Genomic DNA, 16552 nt, shown 5'->3' with positions numbered 1-16552 from the left:
ATGGCGTTATTTTCTTCAGTAGTGAGTAATCTATTTAATTACTTTTCTCATCTTGGCAACGCCGTTACCGTTACTGAGGCGGGAAAGGCGTGCGTTACTATGTTGGTTGGTTGGTTGGTTGGTTGAAAAGTCTGAAGAAAGACGGACTCACGGAGATGAGAGAGCAGAGCAGGAGTGGGGAAGAAGCAAGGGAGGGTGACGCCGTTGCAAACGAAATGCTACTATGCTAGGTGGCTCCAATAATACCTGACTGTAGCCGATAGCCTACAAACTACGCCCACATGATGCTTCGGTAGATATCACATATATACAGAACTAGATGCAAATGACAGACCCGGCTGCATTAGCAACATGTACGATAAAGAACTAGATTCGTTAGTAAACAGCCGCCATCTTAAAGCAGTAGACCTCTCAGGAAGGCTATGTTGTAGAGAACCTTCCTAGCGAACCTAAGAAACTTTTTATCTAAAATGCTCCTAAATCGGCAAAATCTTGACATAAATCCATCTTTAAATGATGAAATAGTTTTAAACTTACACATGTCAAAAGTAGACAGAAGGGAACAAATGCAATAACGGGAGCAATTTTAACAACTTTAACGGTTGATTCACAACATTAAATGACCTCCACACATAGCAAAGGTTACTATCTAGTTATCGCAATATCCGCAATACCCCTGTGTCTAGTTAAATTTAGGGTAAAGAATTGGGCTATAGGGCCAATTGTCCCCAAAACCCCTTTAAACTTCAAATTGTGTGACCTGTTTTTTTTTTTTTTTTTTTTTTTTTAATGTTTTTTTTTTTTTGACAAAAAAAAAAAAAGAAAATTATGACCAGTTACTTTCTCAAGTAACTAATTACTCTTACATTCAGGTTACTAACGCAATTACTTTTTGGGAGAAGTAATTTGTAACTGTAATTAATTACTTTAATTAACAACACTGCACAACACTAACTAATAGTAATGACCACTTCCTCCAGCTCCCAACTGGGTGTGTCTGTTCCTCCTTACTCGCCCGTCTTCCTGGATGGATGGCAGCCACAGGCATTTGACTCCTCTGGTTTGCCTTTGGAAGATCCCGTTGAGTCGCAGCACAAACAAGATGTTTACGTTCAGAGTAAACAGGCTGTCGGAGGCCACGTTGAAGAGACTGATGAAGTGTGAGTGCTTATCATAGGTGGGAAAGTAGGCACTCAGACATAAGAATTCAAAGCCAGTCCTCCCAGTTTAAATGAATTGGATGGACAGGCAATTACCGTTTTTTCCACCCTATAAAGCGCACCTAAAAGCCTTTTTCTAAAAAGAATACAGTCTTCCTTATAATCAAATGTGCCCTATATATGGATCAATATTAATTTATCATGGCATGACATTCACTCTACCGCAGCTCCATCTAGTTTGTAAGGGTATACGTCACTAATTGTAAGATTGCCAACGGCCTCGGGTTGACTGGTATGCATTTAATTCACTGTTCAATAAATGAACCAACAAACTACCAAACTACTACCAAAACTTTCCAGCAGACCAAAATGTTTTACTAGATTAGCGTCCATATTAACTCATTGGCTGCCATTGAAGGAGGTAGACAACCAATTTCATTTTGACCTTCAGTCGCCCCCTCCCAGTCAAAAATAATCGTACGTCAAGCACCATCAATGGCACCCAAACAACAGCATTCAAATAACCTAATCGTAACTGTATAATTGTGAGTAGATTCCCTATTGGTGACAAGATGTGATCAGAAGATGGATGAAAAAGCACATGATCTTATGTTACTGTAAATATAATTCCAGAGAGGGAACTGGACTTCCACCACCAGGGGAGAGACATTACTGCTGCACTTATGATTTTGTTGCAAGAAACAGCAGTGAGCTCTCGGTCCTGCAAGGAGAAACACTGGAGGTACAGGAGACACACTAACATTTTTTATGTGTATGATTTACCTTTAAAAGTAAAAGCATTCTTGAAATCTAAAAGCTTTTCTAACCTGCATTTTTACCTGGTTTAGATCCTGGATTCTTCAAAACGATGGTGGAAGTGTCGCAATCGCTTTGACCAGATAGGATTTGTTCCACATAATATCTTGGAGCCAATGTCAGCTTTAAATAACACCTGTGTCGAAAAGCCAGTGGTATTGCACATTTATGCGTCTTTTAGTTTCAATTCTACCAAAATTGTTTTGCAAAATAGTTTTTCTTTTGTGCTTTCTTAGAAGTCACCAATCTCTCCTTGCACGACGTTCTTTCCGCACGCTCCACTGAGCCCAGTTGGCATTACTCCGACTGCGACGTACCAAACTGCACAGCCTCAGAACATGAATTCATCACCCGCAACGATAAACGGAGACAATGGCGAGCGAGGTAACACATTCAGACTAGGAGCGGTTACTTCTCACGGCTCACGATAAAACAATTATCTCATAATAAGGCGATACATTTATTGATTAGATATGATAGTCTAGGATACAACTATTCAAGAAAAAAAACAAGCTAATTTCTGAATGCAAATATAAATAATTACATTTAAACTGGGAGTCTTTATGGCATCAGAAGTCCAATTCAAAATGAATTGGACATCTAGCACAGTCAATGGTAACCAATGAATTAACGAGGAAGTGATTCGAAAATGCACAAAAAAAGACAATGACCTCTAAGTACCTCAAAATAAACAAAAAATGACTCGAAATTAATAGGAAGTGACCCGGGAATGCCCCAGTTATGGAGGTAGATGTGTATCTTTACTATTTAATCCCTCAAAAAAGTTGCTTTCATCAAAATATATATTTTCAATTTTAAAAAAGTGACTTCAATCAAAAACGAAATGTGTTTGAATGCAAAAATAAATTTGAAACTCAAAAAATGCATTTGAAAGCTATTTTTCTTTGTTTTTGTTTTTTTTTTTAATTGAAGTCGATTTTTTTTTTTTTTTTTAATTGAAGCAACTTTTTGATTGAAGTAATGTTGTTGTACGTTTGGCCCACATTTTGGCTAGGACATTTATGTCTTTATTATTCAACTCAAAAAGTTGCTTCGAACAAAAAATGTATATTTTCAAAAAAAAAAAAGCACTTCAATTAAAAAAAAAAAAAAAGAAAGATTTCAATCATAGCAATTTTGATTGAAGTAATGTTGTTATACGTCTGGCCCACATTTTGGCTAGGACATTTATGTCTTTATTATTCAACTCAAAAAGTTGCTTTGAACAAAAAATGTATATTTTCAAAAGAAAAAGCACTTCAATAAAAAAAAAATTTCAATCATAGCAAAAAAGTTTTTGATTGCAAAAATAAATTTGAAACAAAAAAAAGTGCATTTGAGAGCTATTTTTCTTTAATTTGTTTTTTCTATTGAAGTTTTTTTTTTTTTTGATTGAAGCAACTTTTTTGATTGAAGTACCGTAATGTAGTTTTACGTTTGGCCCATATTTTGGCTAGGACATTTGTGTCTTTATTATTCAACCAAAAAAGTTGCTTCAAACAAAAAATGTATATTTTCAAAAGAAAAATCACTTTAACAAAAAAAAAAAAAAAAAAAAAGAAAAGAAAAATTCAATCATAGAAAAAAAGTTTTTGAATGCGAAAAAATATTTCAGACTCCAAAATTTACATTTGAACACTTACGTAATTTTTCACTGAAAATGTTTTCTTTGATTAAAGCAAAGGTTGGACATTTGTGCCTAAATCATTCAATCCCAAAAAAGCTGAATAATAAAGACACAAATGTCCCAGCCAAAATGCAGCCCGAACGCAAAACATTACTTCAATCAAAAAAGTTGTTTCAATTAAAAAAAAATAAATAAATAAATAAATAAAAATCAAAGAAAAAGTTTTCAACTGCATTTTTTTGAGTTCCAAATCTATTTTTGCATTCAAGCACTTTTTTTTTTTTTTGATTGAAGTGACTTTTTTTTGGATTTAAAATATGTTTTCATTGAAGCGCCCTTTTTTTTTTTTTTTTTTTTTTTTTTTAATTAAATCAACTTTTTTGGGGGGGGGGGGGGTTGAATAATAAAGACACAAATCTACCTCCGTACAAAATCAGAAAGTGACCCTAAGAAGTGACCCAAAAGAAAGTGACCAGAAATGCGGCAAAATACACAAGACACGACCTAAGATATATATGGGAAGTGACCCGTAAATGCACCAAAATCAATAGAAAGTTTACCTGTAAGTGCCCCCAAAAAACAAAAAATTGACCCAAAATTCATAGGAAGTAACTCAGGAATGTCTTAAGCTCATCAGAAAGGGACCCAAAATCAACAGAAAGTTGCTGCAAAATGCAGAACAGAACGTGACCTATGATGTATGAGAAATGACCAGGAAAATCATTAAAAAGTGCCCCAAACCCAACAAAAATTGACCTGAAATCAACAGGTAATGAGCCCATAAACATCCCAAAATCAACAGGAAGTGACCAATGTATAGGAACTGACATCTCAAAAAGTTCCATAAGTGACCCAAAATCAACAGGCAGATACCTATAAGTAGCACTAAAATTAACAATAAAGTGACCTCAAAATTAGAAAGTACTTAGACATTCCCACCCCTAATGTATGATGTACAACAATTTACATTTCTTCCTGAATCATTGTAATCAGCACTACAAATTAAAATGAAAAATAACCATCCAAAATGTCAACCACTAAACAGTTGCTGTTATCTTTAATTTTATAACTGAAATGATTATCAGTGGGCTTTAAAAGAGCTGCATTTAGTGTTGAACGATGTTAAACTTGAATGTGATGATGTCCATCGTCAAAAATTTCTATATAGGCCTTGTTCAGACTTGCAGTCAAAATCTGATTTTTAGCCCATCCAGATTTAGATTGGATGGCTCTTTTGTATTCTGAACAGTCACAGACAATGGCGGTTCCTGGCACGGTTGGATTGGGCGGTTGCCCATGGCGGCAAATTGCTAGGGGCGCATGGACGCTAGGTGCATGCGAGGGATGGTCTACTATTATAATTGGCAGCACTAGCGTTGCAATGACACCCCCTGCAGACCGCAGTTACTGTCTGCACGCAACCCCAAAAGGAGAAGGAGGTCAGGGGAGGTTATTGGAATAGTTAATCATGTCCCTCACCTAGGGTTAACTTTGATTCTTAATGTGCAAAGAATATATATATATATTTTTAAACTTGAATATTTGACAAAGTTGTATACTGTGTATGTATTCTTTCTGTTAAGAATTCTTAATGCCGTTTAATAGTTTAGTGTGTAAAGTGTGTAAACCCATAGCCCTATTTTGTACTCTGACTAAATCTAGGCAAAGTGACATTTTAGACCAGGGGTGGGCAAACCGGTCCTCAAGGGCCGCAGTGGGTCCTGGTCTTTGTTCCAACTGACCCAGCACAGATAGTTTAACCAATGCGGTTTCAGCAGAAATGAGAAGCACCTGACTGCAATCGACTGATTGCACTTGTAAAACAGCAGATTGGTGAAAAGGTGTCCTCTTAATGGGTTGCAACAAAAACCTGCACCCACTGCGGCCCTTTGTGGAATTAATTGCCCACCCCTGTTTTAGACCATGTTTTGGACTGGTTTGCCCTTAATTTACAAGCTTTATTCCATTTCTTTCAAATGCTCTCTCTCTCTATCTAATGACAGGAGAAATCAGTTTGCTCAGTGGAAGGTTGACTGGCACTTAGTATGAGGAAGCATAACAAACCTAAAGACAGCGTGAACTGCGTAGATTAAAAAAAAAAAAAAAAAAACGTCAATTTACCCAATGAAAATAGTTCCAAGGATTCAACAACAAATTGAGAATGTAGACTTGAAAACAAAAAAGGAACAGTTTGATATGAAATGAGTTTAATTTCATTTACCAATGTGAAAATCAACAGCAAAAGGCAAAATGTTGTGTCGCGAATTTGAAATCTGGAAGAAATTTCAACAGGAATTCACTTAGATGTTAGCTTTCTAGGTTTTGAATTTGTTAAAAAATGATTTTATTATGAAATTCCGAAAGGGATCGGTGAATGCACCTGTCAAACTGGTGGGGTTCGGTACCTTTAGCAAGGTTAAAGTGCGTACGACAGGAGGAAAAAAAAGTCTTAAATAGCATTATTATGTGAATTAGAATCATATTTTGAGACGATTCGATAACAATTTGGCAAAGCGCAGATGACGAGAAATTAGTCTTTTAATCTGCTGGTTAGCCAGGCCTACCATTGTAGGGCTCTAGCGTCCCCAACAGGTGGATTACGTCAGCGGAGTCACAATTTCATCTGATTTAGTATGCAGCCCATTGAGGGGGAATTATTCACAACGAGGAAAACACGACGAAGAGAGGCGCAAAATGTCATTGTTTCAGTCTCTCTACTCCAATGTTTTTACAGGATATTCTTTTTACCCAAGTATTTTTCCCCAATAGTATTTTTCCCCAATAGCTAAATAAATGGTATGGTCATGACAAATAACAGTCTTATGCTAAATGGAATATGAAATAATAAAAATGCATTTATTCAGTACGACCTGGCAAAGTTATGGTATCATGGTCAAAACTGTCGACTTCACCTTTACTGTCGCACCACTCGAACGATATTTTATGAAACCGTAGTTAGTCGGGCTTTTGTCATTACCCTGCCCTGGCTTCGGAGAATGTAAACAAACCAAGAGGCGTGACAGCTAGCCGACATGCTAACCCAAACAGAGTAATGTTTCAAAATCTTCGAAGCGAAAAATCACACATAACTAGCCCGGACATTTCACACGCCGGCGGGGTTGTTGATTGTCTTCGCCGATTGGCAACCCACCCGGCGGCGAGCAATTTAGAGCTCGTCGTTCCCCTGCTGAGGGCATAGGGCTCATTTGCGAGGAAGCAGCTGGACAATGACCGCCGGACAAACCGACGTCGGAGGAGTGCGTAGCTGCCAGATGGTCAACACGAATATGGCAAAATAATGTTTTACTAGACGACGAAGACGGAAACAGCGAGAGAGTTATATGAGAGCGGTTGCAGTTGCTGTGCAGCTAACATGGCAGAATGTTTCTGAGGATAGCTTTTCTACATGCCCATCCATGATCAACCGTAACTAAATACTTCTTTATTTAAAGAGAGTTTGTAGTGTTTACTTTGTAATGGCTGGATTCGCTGACATTTTTAACACAAAGTTGCAATTTCTGATTGGGTGGAAAATTTGACAGAACACCGAGCACACGAAGAGGGCAGTAAGCCGAGTATAGTGCTCTACCGGCGGGGGGATGTGCAACAAGCTGCCGGTCGTCAGCCGAGTGGACAAGGAGCTGGTCAGCCACAAAATGCAAGCCACCTCCGTATTAAAATGATTCCAGTATTTGACATAAAACAAAACACAATGTTTACTCACTTCCCCGTAAGTCCAATGGTCCCACAGTAGTAGGGCTTGTTTTGGCCAATATGACCAGGAACCTTCTGAAACCCCAAAAAGGCTCACGTGCCTCTCCCTGGTGCAGCAACATTTTTCTGCAGGCGTTTGGCTGGCGTGATGCGAAAAATAAACTAAATAAAAAATATTATATTTCTTGTGTATGTTAATATAATTTGTTTTTAAATAACGCAATTTAAATTTCCTAATAAAATCCAGACATTTACTCTGGAAGCTTTCAAAATGTTTCTTCAGCAGTTTTTGAAAACAAAGGTTTGAATCAAACGGTGTATCACCTGAACCAATACATATGCACTGCAAAAACCCACCTCCTTAAAATTGAAGAAAAAAAATTTAAATTCCCTTGTTTTCAGTGTAAATATACTAGAAATAAGTGAAATTATTTTCTAGTGCTTCAAGTAAATTTTACTCAGATTTCTTGAAATAATATAAAATAGCTAGCTGAAAATAAGCTTAACTAACTTATTTTAAGTAATACATTTTGTATATTTAATCCTAAAAAACTTTGTTTACCGGAATGTTCTGAATTCAATAATACAACTACCTATTGATAGCACCAACATTTTCAAAGTTAGTGCTGGCATTCAATGTATTTGTTGTTGTTGTTTGTGCTTCTTCTGTCTCTCTCTCTTTCTCTCTCTCGCTCCTTCTTTTCTTCTGTTCCCATCCTGTTCGCTGCCTTCTCCTAACAAACGAGGTACGTTGAATGATCACAATGGCAGTATGTCATACTCCCATGTGATATATTAAAACTGTTTAGACCAATCGGACGCTCACATCTCCATTCTCTGTGACAAGCAGCTGAACAGGACAGGTTAAAGAAGAAAAAGAAATGTTCTTAATTCAAGAGTAGATATTGTTCGAAACATTATTTGAATGCATTTTTTTTCTTGATTTAGGTGAAAAATGACTGAGTTTTAGATGTATATATATATATATATGTGTGTGTGTATATATAACAAATGGTAATATTTACTAAAAGTAAGTGAAAGAATCTGACGCATTAATACTGTATTGGCCCGAATATAAGACGGTGTTTTTTGCATTGAAATAAGACTGAAAAAGAGGGGGTCGTCTTATATTCGTGGTCTAAATGTTATACCCATTCACAACGCTAGATGGCGCCAGATATCCTTGAAGCGATGTTCTGTCATGACAGATCTCAGCTACTCTGAAGTTTAACCAGTTTGCATTATTTATTGCAATGTTTTCCTTAATCAGATTTGTTTCAAGACTACAGCTACAGTTAGACTTCACTTTGATGGTTAATGCAGTTATTGCAATTTTGTTGTTTTATCACAATAGATTAGTTTATTTACATTTCAAAAACCAGAAGCCATTCATTTACGAATGTGATTGCACTTTAGTTTACATATTTAAATGTTCAGATATTAAGATTTGAATGAGGCAAAATAACAAGCTTTTTCTTTAAGATATATTGTTAAAATCATTTGTTTCAGATGTACTGTAATTATTTTCTATATAAAAATTAATTTGGTGTTCAAAAAGCCTTTTTTCAAACTTGAGTCTTGAAAAAGAGGGGGTCGTCTCATAATCAGGGCCATCTTAAATTCAGGCCAATACGGTATGTTAACTAGCCCTTAAAACTCAAAAGATGAAAGATGAAAATTATTCGACTAGATTCAAGAAAAATCAACGGATTAAGACATTGTAATACTGTACATTTGCAGTGTGAAAGTATAGAACTAGGTCAACACAGATTTATTTTGTATCAATGTCAAGCTTATCAATTAATTAGGTTCTTATTGGAGAGAAATGTAGCCCTGACCGCCGTTCACCCAATCTGTTAAGTTTTATTAATGTCCCATCCCAAGCAAAATGTGTACATGCAGGTTAAGATTAAGGTTATATTGTCCCTACCAACATCGAGACCAAACCTACGCCCTTGGTTTTGACTGTCCGTGACGTCACTCTCTACTAGATGACACCTTTGTAGCCACAGCAACCTGTCAAGTGTGTCAATAATGTGGCCCAGTCTGAGGTGGCCCAGATCTGATTTGGATACTTGCTAAAAATAGTGTGAACAGCCAGATTTGAGGAGGAATCCGATTAGATTCAGATCTGCCTGCAGTCTGAACGCAGTCTATGAGGATTTCCATCACGAAGTTTCTTCTGTATGTGCATGCAAATGATGTTGCAAATGTGATTGTGCAGTGCTGATTATGAATGACGAACTTCTTCGACGAATGGCTCAGAAAAGAGTCTCCGGCAACCGTCCTTCTTTCATGCAGTCTCGCTCGGTGGAAGCTCCTCTTCCCTTGAACTATCACTCGCAACCAAATGAAGTAGAGGCCTGGCTTGAAGCAAAGGGCTTCAGTAAACAGTGAGTGCCTACTTTACCTTGCATTATATCGCTCTTGTGTGGTTCAGAAAAGCACTACATTTCCCCTATTGTCAAAATTTAGTCCCAACAAAGCCTGAGCTTAGTTGAACAAAACGGCTGAGTAGGAAAAGTGATCAGAAATCAAATTAGAGCTTGCTTCTCCTTCATCCTGTGTTAGGACGGTCCAGAGTCTTGGCGTTTTAACCGGAGCACAGCTTTTTTCCCTGAACAAAGCGGAGTTCTGTGAAGTGTCACAGGAGGAAGGCGTCAGAGTTTACAGCCAAATTATGATGCAGAAGGCCCTTCTCGAGGTTGGTCCAGTCTATATTATACAGAACTTTTCTGTGTGTTTTCTCGACTTCCATAGAACTTAATTTCAACTTGGTGGCAAACGAAAAATGCAGACTGTCAAAAAATAATAACCACCCCTAAATTTACATTGAACTGAAACTTTTAAAAACTAGATTGAAACTCTTTAAATGGGTTTATCACGAGTAGACATCCAATCTGTTAGGAGGGTGGCGGCGAATTCGCGACCATCCCTCCCATTTGAAATGGATTAGGCATCTAGCATTGTCCGTGGCAGCTAACGAGTTAATGGATATACAAAAACCATTTGGGGGATACATACATGCTGTGTATGAAAATAGTATTGATTTTAAAAAAAATGTAAATATACAAAATTAAATGTAAAAAGCAAAAAAGCTAAAAAAGAAAAAAAAAATCACGAAAGAAAAATAATATATACTGTATATATACTGTATACATATACAATACTGTGTATTGATATCCATACATTTTATTTAATTATTTATATGATTAATTATTATCTATCTATATTTATTAAATAAAACTTACCTCTTTATATATTTCATTTTCTTCTATTTCTTTGTAATTTAAATTTTTGGAAAATATTTTAAATTTCTTAAATCTTAAAAAAAAAATAATAATAATCTTAAATAAACAAAATATAATTTAAAAGCTAAAAACAGCTAAAAATGAGAAAATCGCAACATTAAAAAAAATCATAAAAAGATAAATAATAACTAAAATTAAGTACATATATTTATATATACACAGTATATACTGTACATGCATATATTTTATTGAAATATTTATGTTATTAATTATTATAATTATTCATATTTATTAAATAAAATCTACCTTTGTATATATATTTTACTATATTTTCTTTTATTTCTTTGGAGTTAAAAATGTATTTAAAATATTTTAAATTTCTTAAGTTAAAAAAAATGAAACAAAATTAAATTTATAAATCTAAAACCAGCTAAAAATGAGAAAATCATAAAAAGAAAAATAAGTGAATATGTATATTCAAATGTATATATACACAGTATGCATATACACTATATATATATATACTGTATATGTATATATTTTATGCAATTATTTATACTACTAATAATTATTATTATTTATTATTTTTAAATGTATTAAATCTACCTTTTGATATATTTTTTCTATGTTTTCCTCAATTTCTTTGAAGTCTTTTTTTTTTTTCAAATATATATTTTAAATTTCTTAAATTTTATACATTTATTAGTATTTCTGTATTAATTTTTTTCAGGTACTTACTACTTACTAACCCAATGTTTTCTGATGAAAATGTACAGTGGGGAGAACAAGTATTTGATACACTGCCAATGGGTTTTCCCATTGGCAGTGTATCAAATACTTGTTCTTCCCACTGTATGTAAATAAATGTAAATTCAGGCATCAAGGGGTTAAACTAGATTCTATATCACTGACAACTACAGTATGCTTTAAGAGGCTACTGTGCATGTCATTCCAAATTTTAGGCCTCTGTGGGATATAAAATCTGCATTTCTTCCCATTACCTACGTAATTCACGGTTAAACAATGTGGTTAAGGCCTTGTCAGTATCCTCTGAAAATACTGTGTGCGCAAAACGCCATTGCACTGTATGTTTGCAAAGCCAGTTTGTTTGCCAAACCTTGACCCATGTCATTTGATCCGATTGTTACTGACCCACTTACAGTTTTTCAATTTAAAGTTTATCACCATTTTAAAGTGCTTTCAATAATTCCCTATCTTCAAACCCGCTCCCTCCGTAGGATGTGCGTAAAGTCTCTGAATTGGAGAAGGCAATGGAGAGGCAAAAGCTGAGGATCGGCATGATGGAGTGAGACTCTTTGCCAACGTGACAATTTGAATCATTTATTTGTTATGAGTCCTATGTACAGCTGACGGATGTGTCAAGTAGTTTTGCTGCGGATTGACAAAAGATCAAGGTAAAAAGTGAATGTATTACAAGAATAGACTGAGATAGTTCTTAAAGCTAGAAACCCATAAAATGTGCATTCTGAAAATACTGTGACATGACTGTTGCATCTGCTATCAAATGCTATTAAACACTCTTTTCATTTACTATAAATATAACAGGTGAATTATTGGAGGTACTGTTATATGTGCATTTCTGTAAGAAATCATTGCTGTAGTAAAAGCATTTTAGTACTATGTAATTGCAGCCGAACAAACGGGTTTACAACAAAACATGCAATTTTTTAGGGCATAACATTTACCAAAATATGCCATCTGAGATATTCCAAGATCTACATTATTGAAGCACTAGCCATTTTTTCATGTTTAATTGCAATTATATGATGTTTAAGACCTTTTAATTGAAGTTCACATCTTACATTTCAAAACTATTTCTGCATGTAATTTTAGATGGTAAGATTTCACTGAAGTGAAGGCAATATAAAGAAGAATTCAATGATTTCTTGGCAGCAGTGTGCAGTTTGAGCGATTGTGTGTAAATGTACATCTATGTACAGTGTATCACAAAATTGAGTACACCCCTCGCATTTATCAGCATTATTTAGCAAATATTTAAGTATATCTTTTCATGGGACAACACTGGCAAAATGACACTTTGACACAATGAAAAGTCTGTGTGCAGCTTATATAATAGAGTTCATTTATTTTCCCCCCAAAATATAGCCATTAATATCTAAACCCCTGGCAACAAAAGTGAGTACACCCTTTAGAAACTACATCCCTAAATGTCCAACTTGAGTACTGCTTGTCATTTTCCCTCCAAAATGTTATGCGACTCGTTAGTGTTACTAGGTCCAGGTGTGCATAAGGAGTAGTTGTGTTCAAATTTGTAGTGCAGCTCTCACACACTCTCATACTGGTCACTGAAAGTTCCAACATGGCACCACATGGCAAAGAACTCTCTGAGGATCTTGAAAGACGTATTGTTGCACGACATGAAGATGGCCAAGGCTACAAGAAGATTGCCAACACCTTGAAACTGAGTTGTAGCACAGTGGCTAAGATCATCCAGCATTTTAAAAGAGCAGGATCCACTCAGAACAGGCCTGGGGTTGGTCGTCCAAAGAAGCTGAGGGCACATGCTGAGCGTCACATCCAAATGCTGTCTTTAAAAGATCGTCGCAGGAGTGCTGTCAGCATTGCTGCAGAGATTAAAGAGGTAGGGGGTCAGTCTGTTAATGTTCAGAACATACGCCACACTCTACATCAAATTGGTGTGCATGGCTGTCACCCCAGGAGGAAGCCTCTTCTGAAGACGGTACACAAGAAAGCCCGCAAACAGTTTGCTGAAGACATGTCAACAAAGCACATGAATTACTGGATCCATGTCTTTTGTTCTGATGAGACGAAGTTAAATTTGTTTCTTTCCGATGCTCTCAAGCATGTGTGTCGGTGACCAGGTGAGGAGTACAAAGATGAGTGTTTCATGCCTACAGTCAAGCATGGTGGTGGGAATGTCATGGTCTAGGGCTGCATGAGTGCTGCAGGTGTTGGATAGTTACATTGCTTTGAGGGAAACATGAACTCCAACATGCGCTGTGAAATACTGCAGCAGAGCATGACCCCCTCCCTCCAGAAATTGGGTCACAGGTCAGTGTTCCAGCATGACAATGACCACAAACACACCTCCAAGATGACCACTGCCTTTCTGAAGAGGCTGAGGGAAAAGGTGATGGACTGGCCAAGCATGTCTCTAGACTTGAACCCAATAGAACATCTTTGGGGGATCCTCAAGCGGAAGGTGGAGGTGCGCAAAATCTCAACTATCCAGCAGCTCCGCAACGTCGTCATGGAGGAGTGGAAGAGTATTCCAGTGGCAACCTGTGAAGCTCTGGTCAACTCCATGCCCAGGAGAGTAAAGGTGTTTCTGCATAATAATGCCACACAAAATATTGACAGTTGACATGTTGTATGCTAATATTGACAACTTTCAATAAGGCAGTACTCAATTTGGACATTTAGGGATGTAGTTCCTGAGGGGTGTACTCACTTGTGTTGCCAGGGGTTTAGATATTAATGGCTATATTTTAAGTTATTTTGAGAGGAAAATAAATTAACTCTATTATATAAGCTGCCTCCTTGTGCCCTGCGATTGGCTGGCAACCGGTTCAGGGTGTACCCTGCCTACTGCCCGTAGTTAGCTGGGTAGGCTCCAGCACCTCCGTGACCCTCGTGAGGAAAAAGCGGCATGGAAAATGAATGAATGAATATAAGCTGCACACAGACTACTTTTCATTGTGTCAAAGTGTCATTTTGTCAGTGTTGTCCCATGAAAAGATATGCTTAACTATCTGCAGAAATGCGAGGGGTGTACTCACTTTTGTGATACACTGTAGAAGAATATGATATTTAACATTTCTTTAGTAAGCACAACAAGCGAGGTTGACCTTTGACACATCTTTTGACAGAACACAGAAGCAGATCATGAATTCACCAACTATGTACAGTCGCGTTGCAACTCAGAAGAAGGTGGGTAGTAATGCGTTACAGTTACTCTGGTACATTTACTTGAGTAACTCTCGGAGAAAAATGTACTTATAAGAGTAGTTTTACTACGTCGTACTCTTGACTTTTAACTGAGTAGATTTGTGAAGAAGAAACGCTGCTCTTACTTCACTACTTTGGTCTGCGCTAGAGTCGCTATTTTTTTTCTCATTATTCTCTTATTTTTACCAGCACAGCGGTTCACAGTCTCACCAACCAGAGCAGCAATAATAATCACATCACTCTATTTTACCAATTAGACGTGAAAATACGGATACATCACCACACACAATACAAGCTTGCGGTCCGGTCTTATGATCACGTTGGTGTTCTAACATCACAATAAGTGGCATTCACATTACTTGGAATGAAGCAAACACTTGTGGGTATGTCTTTCAAGTGGCACCGCAACTCTACATAGTTTGTGAATTCACGACCTGTGTAAGTTTGACTTCCTCTGCTTACTAAAGAAAAGCAAAATTCATTTTGTTAAATCCCATTCACTGTGTATGGCGTAAAGACTTTCAGGGACACCTTTTGTGTGGCACCGTAACTTTACATAATTAGTGAATTTATGATCTAGTTGGGTGTTTTGTTATCAAACATACAGATAAAGTAAACCTAGCCTGTTCTGCTTACTAAAGGCAAGCTAGATTCCTTTGTTAATTTTCATAAGTGCTACAATACATTTTATCTAAATACTTGTCTATTAAAATTGAAAATGATCAAAGATCAGAGCTGCGGGGGTCCAACCCCTGTTCTAGACACTGAATTTTTTTGTTATTGCTGAATTGAAGTGGAAATATCAAATACTAGTACATTAGCTGAAAATTCTCACATTTCTGCATAAAATCACTATCAAATGTGATTTCATCGTTGTCAAAATCACAGAGATGAAAAAACAATGTCTGCTTTAACTAAAACCACCCATTTATAGGTTTTCATATTTTAATGAGGATCGCATGCAAACAATGACAGAAGAAAAATAAGTAAGCGACCCCTCTGCCTGAGGAGACTTAAAGAGCAATTGAAACCAATTTTACCAAACAATTTAAGTTAGGTGTGTGCCCAATCACTGATGAGAGGTTTAAAGCTGCCCTGCCCACTACAAAACACACACCTGGTAAGAATTGTCTTGATGAGAAGCATTGTCTGATGTGCATCATTGCTCGGTCGAAAGAGCTGTCTGAAGACCTGCGATCAAGGATTGTTGATTTGTATAAAGCTGGGAAATGATACGAAACCATCTTTAAAAGTCTGGATGTTCATCAATCGACAGTCAGAGAAGTTGTCTACAAATGGAGAGAGTTTGGCACTGTTGAGTCACTCCCACGGAGTGGCCATTCACCAAAGATGATGCCAAGAATTCACCGCAGAATACTCAGAGAGGTAAAAAAGAACCCTACAGTGTCAGCTAAAGACTTACAGAAATCACTGACACAGTCCAATATCTCTGTGCACACATCAACTATATGTAAAACTACGGCCAAGAATGGTGTTCACGGGAGGACTCCACTGCTTTCTTTGGGAGTAACACTCAATGTGTGGAGGAAAAATGTAACAGCTCGCCAAAATCAACACCTCATCCCCACCGTGAAGCATGGTGGATGAAGCATCATGATTTGGAATTGTTTTGCTACCTCAGGGCCTGGACAACTTGCCGTCATTAATGGAAGAATTAATTCAAAAGTTCATCAGGATGTTTTGCAGGAAAACCTGAGGCCGTCTGTCAGACAGTTGAAGCTAAAAAGAGGATGGATGCTGCAACAAGACAATGATCAGAAATACAGAAGTAAATTAACTTCAGAATGGTTTCAGAAGAACAACATACATGTTCTGGAGTGGCCAAGTCAGAGTCCAGACTTGAAACCCATTGAGATGCTGTGGCATGACAGAAAGACAGCGATTCATGCCAGACATCCCAGGAATCTGACTGAACTACAGCAGGTTTGTAGAGAAAAATGGGCCAAGATTATTCCTGATCAATGTACCAGACTGATCTGCAGCTACAGGAAAGGTCTGGCTGAAGTTATTGC

The 16552-nt window shown here is 36.9% G+C and overlaps 1 protein-coding gene across 1 annotated transcript in view; it reads left to right on the top strand.

Moving 5' to 3' along the window:
* eps8l1a (EPS8 signaling adaptor L1a) overlaps positions 1 to 12641 on the top strand; it is a 29836-nt gene extending 17195 nt beyond the window's left edge. Inside the window, exons 8-14 of the mRNA XM_057818005.1 lie at positions 981 to 1160; positions 1794 to 1902; positions 2009 to 2131; positions 2213 to 2360; positions 9542 to 9710; positions 9889 to 10021; positions 11807 to 12641. Coding sequence (XP_057673988.1) covers positions 981 to 1160; positions 1794 to 1902; positions 2009 to 2131; positions 2213 to 2360; positions 9542 to 9710; positions 9889 to 10021; positions 11807 to 11878 — 934 coding nt within the window. The 3' untranslated portion in view covers positions 11879 to 12641. The remainder of the gene's footprint in view (positions 1 to 980; positions 1161 to 1793; positions 1903 to 2008; positions 2132 to 2212; positions 2361 to 9541; positions 9711 to 9888; positions 10022 to 11806) is intronic.
* Positions 12642 to 16552: the final 3911 nt, after the last annotated feature.

This window comes from Corythoichthys intestinalis, chromosome 16 (genome assembly GCF_030265065.1).
Source record: "Corythoichthys intestinalis isolate RoL2023-P3 chromosome 16, ASM3026506v1, whole genome shotgun sequence".
Classification (NCBI taxonomy): Eukaryota; Metazoa; Chordata; class Actinopteri; order Syngnathiformes; family Syngnathidae; genus Corythoichthys; species Corythoichthys intestinalis.
This window is presented reverse-complemented; position numbering and strand designations above follow the sequence as displayed.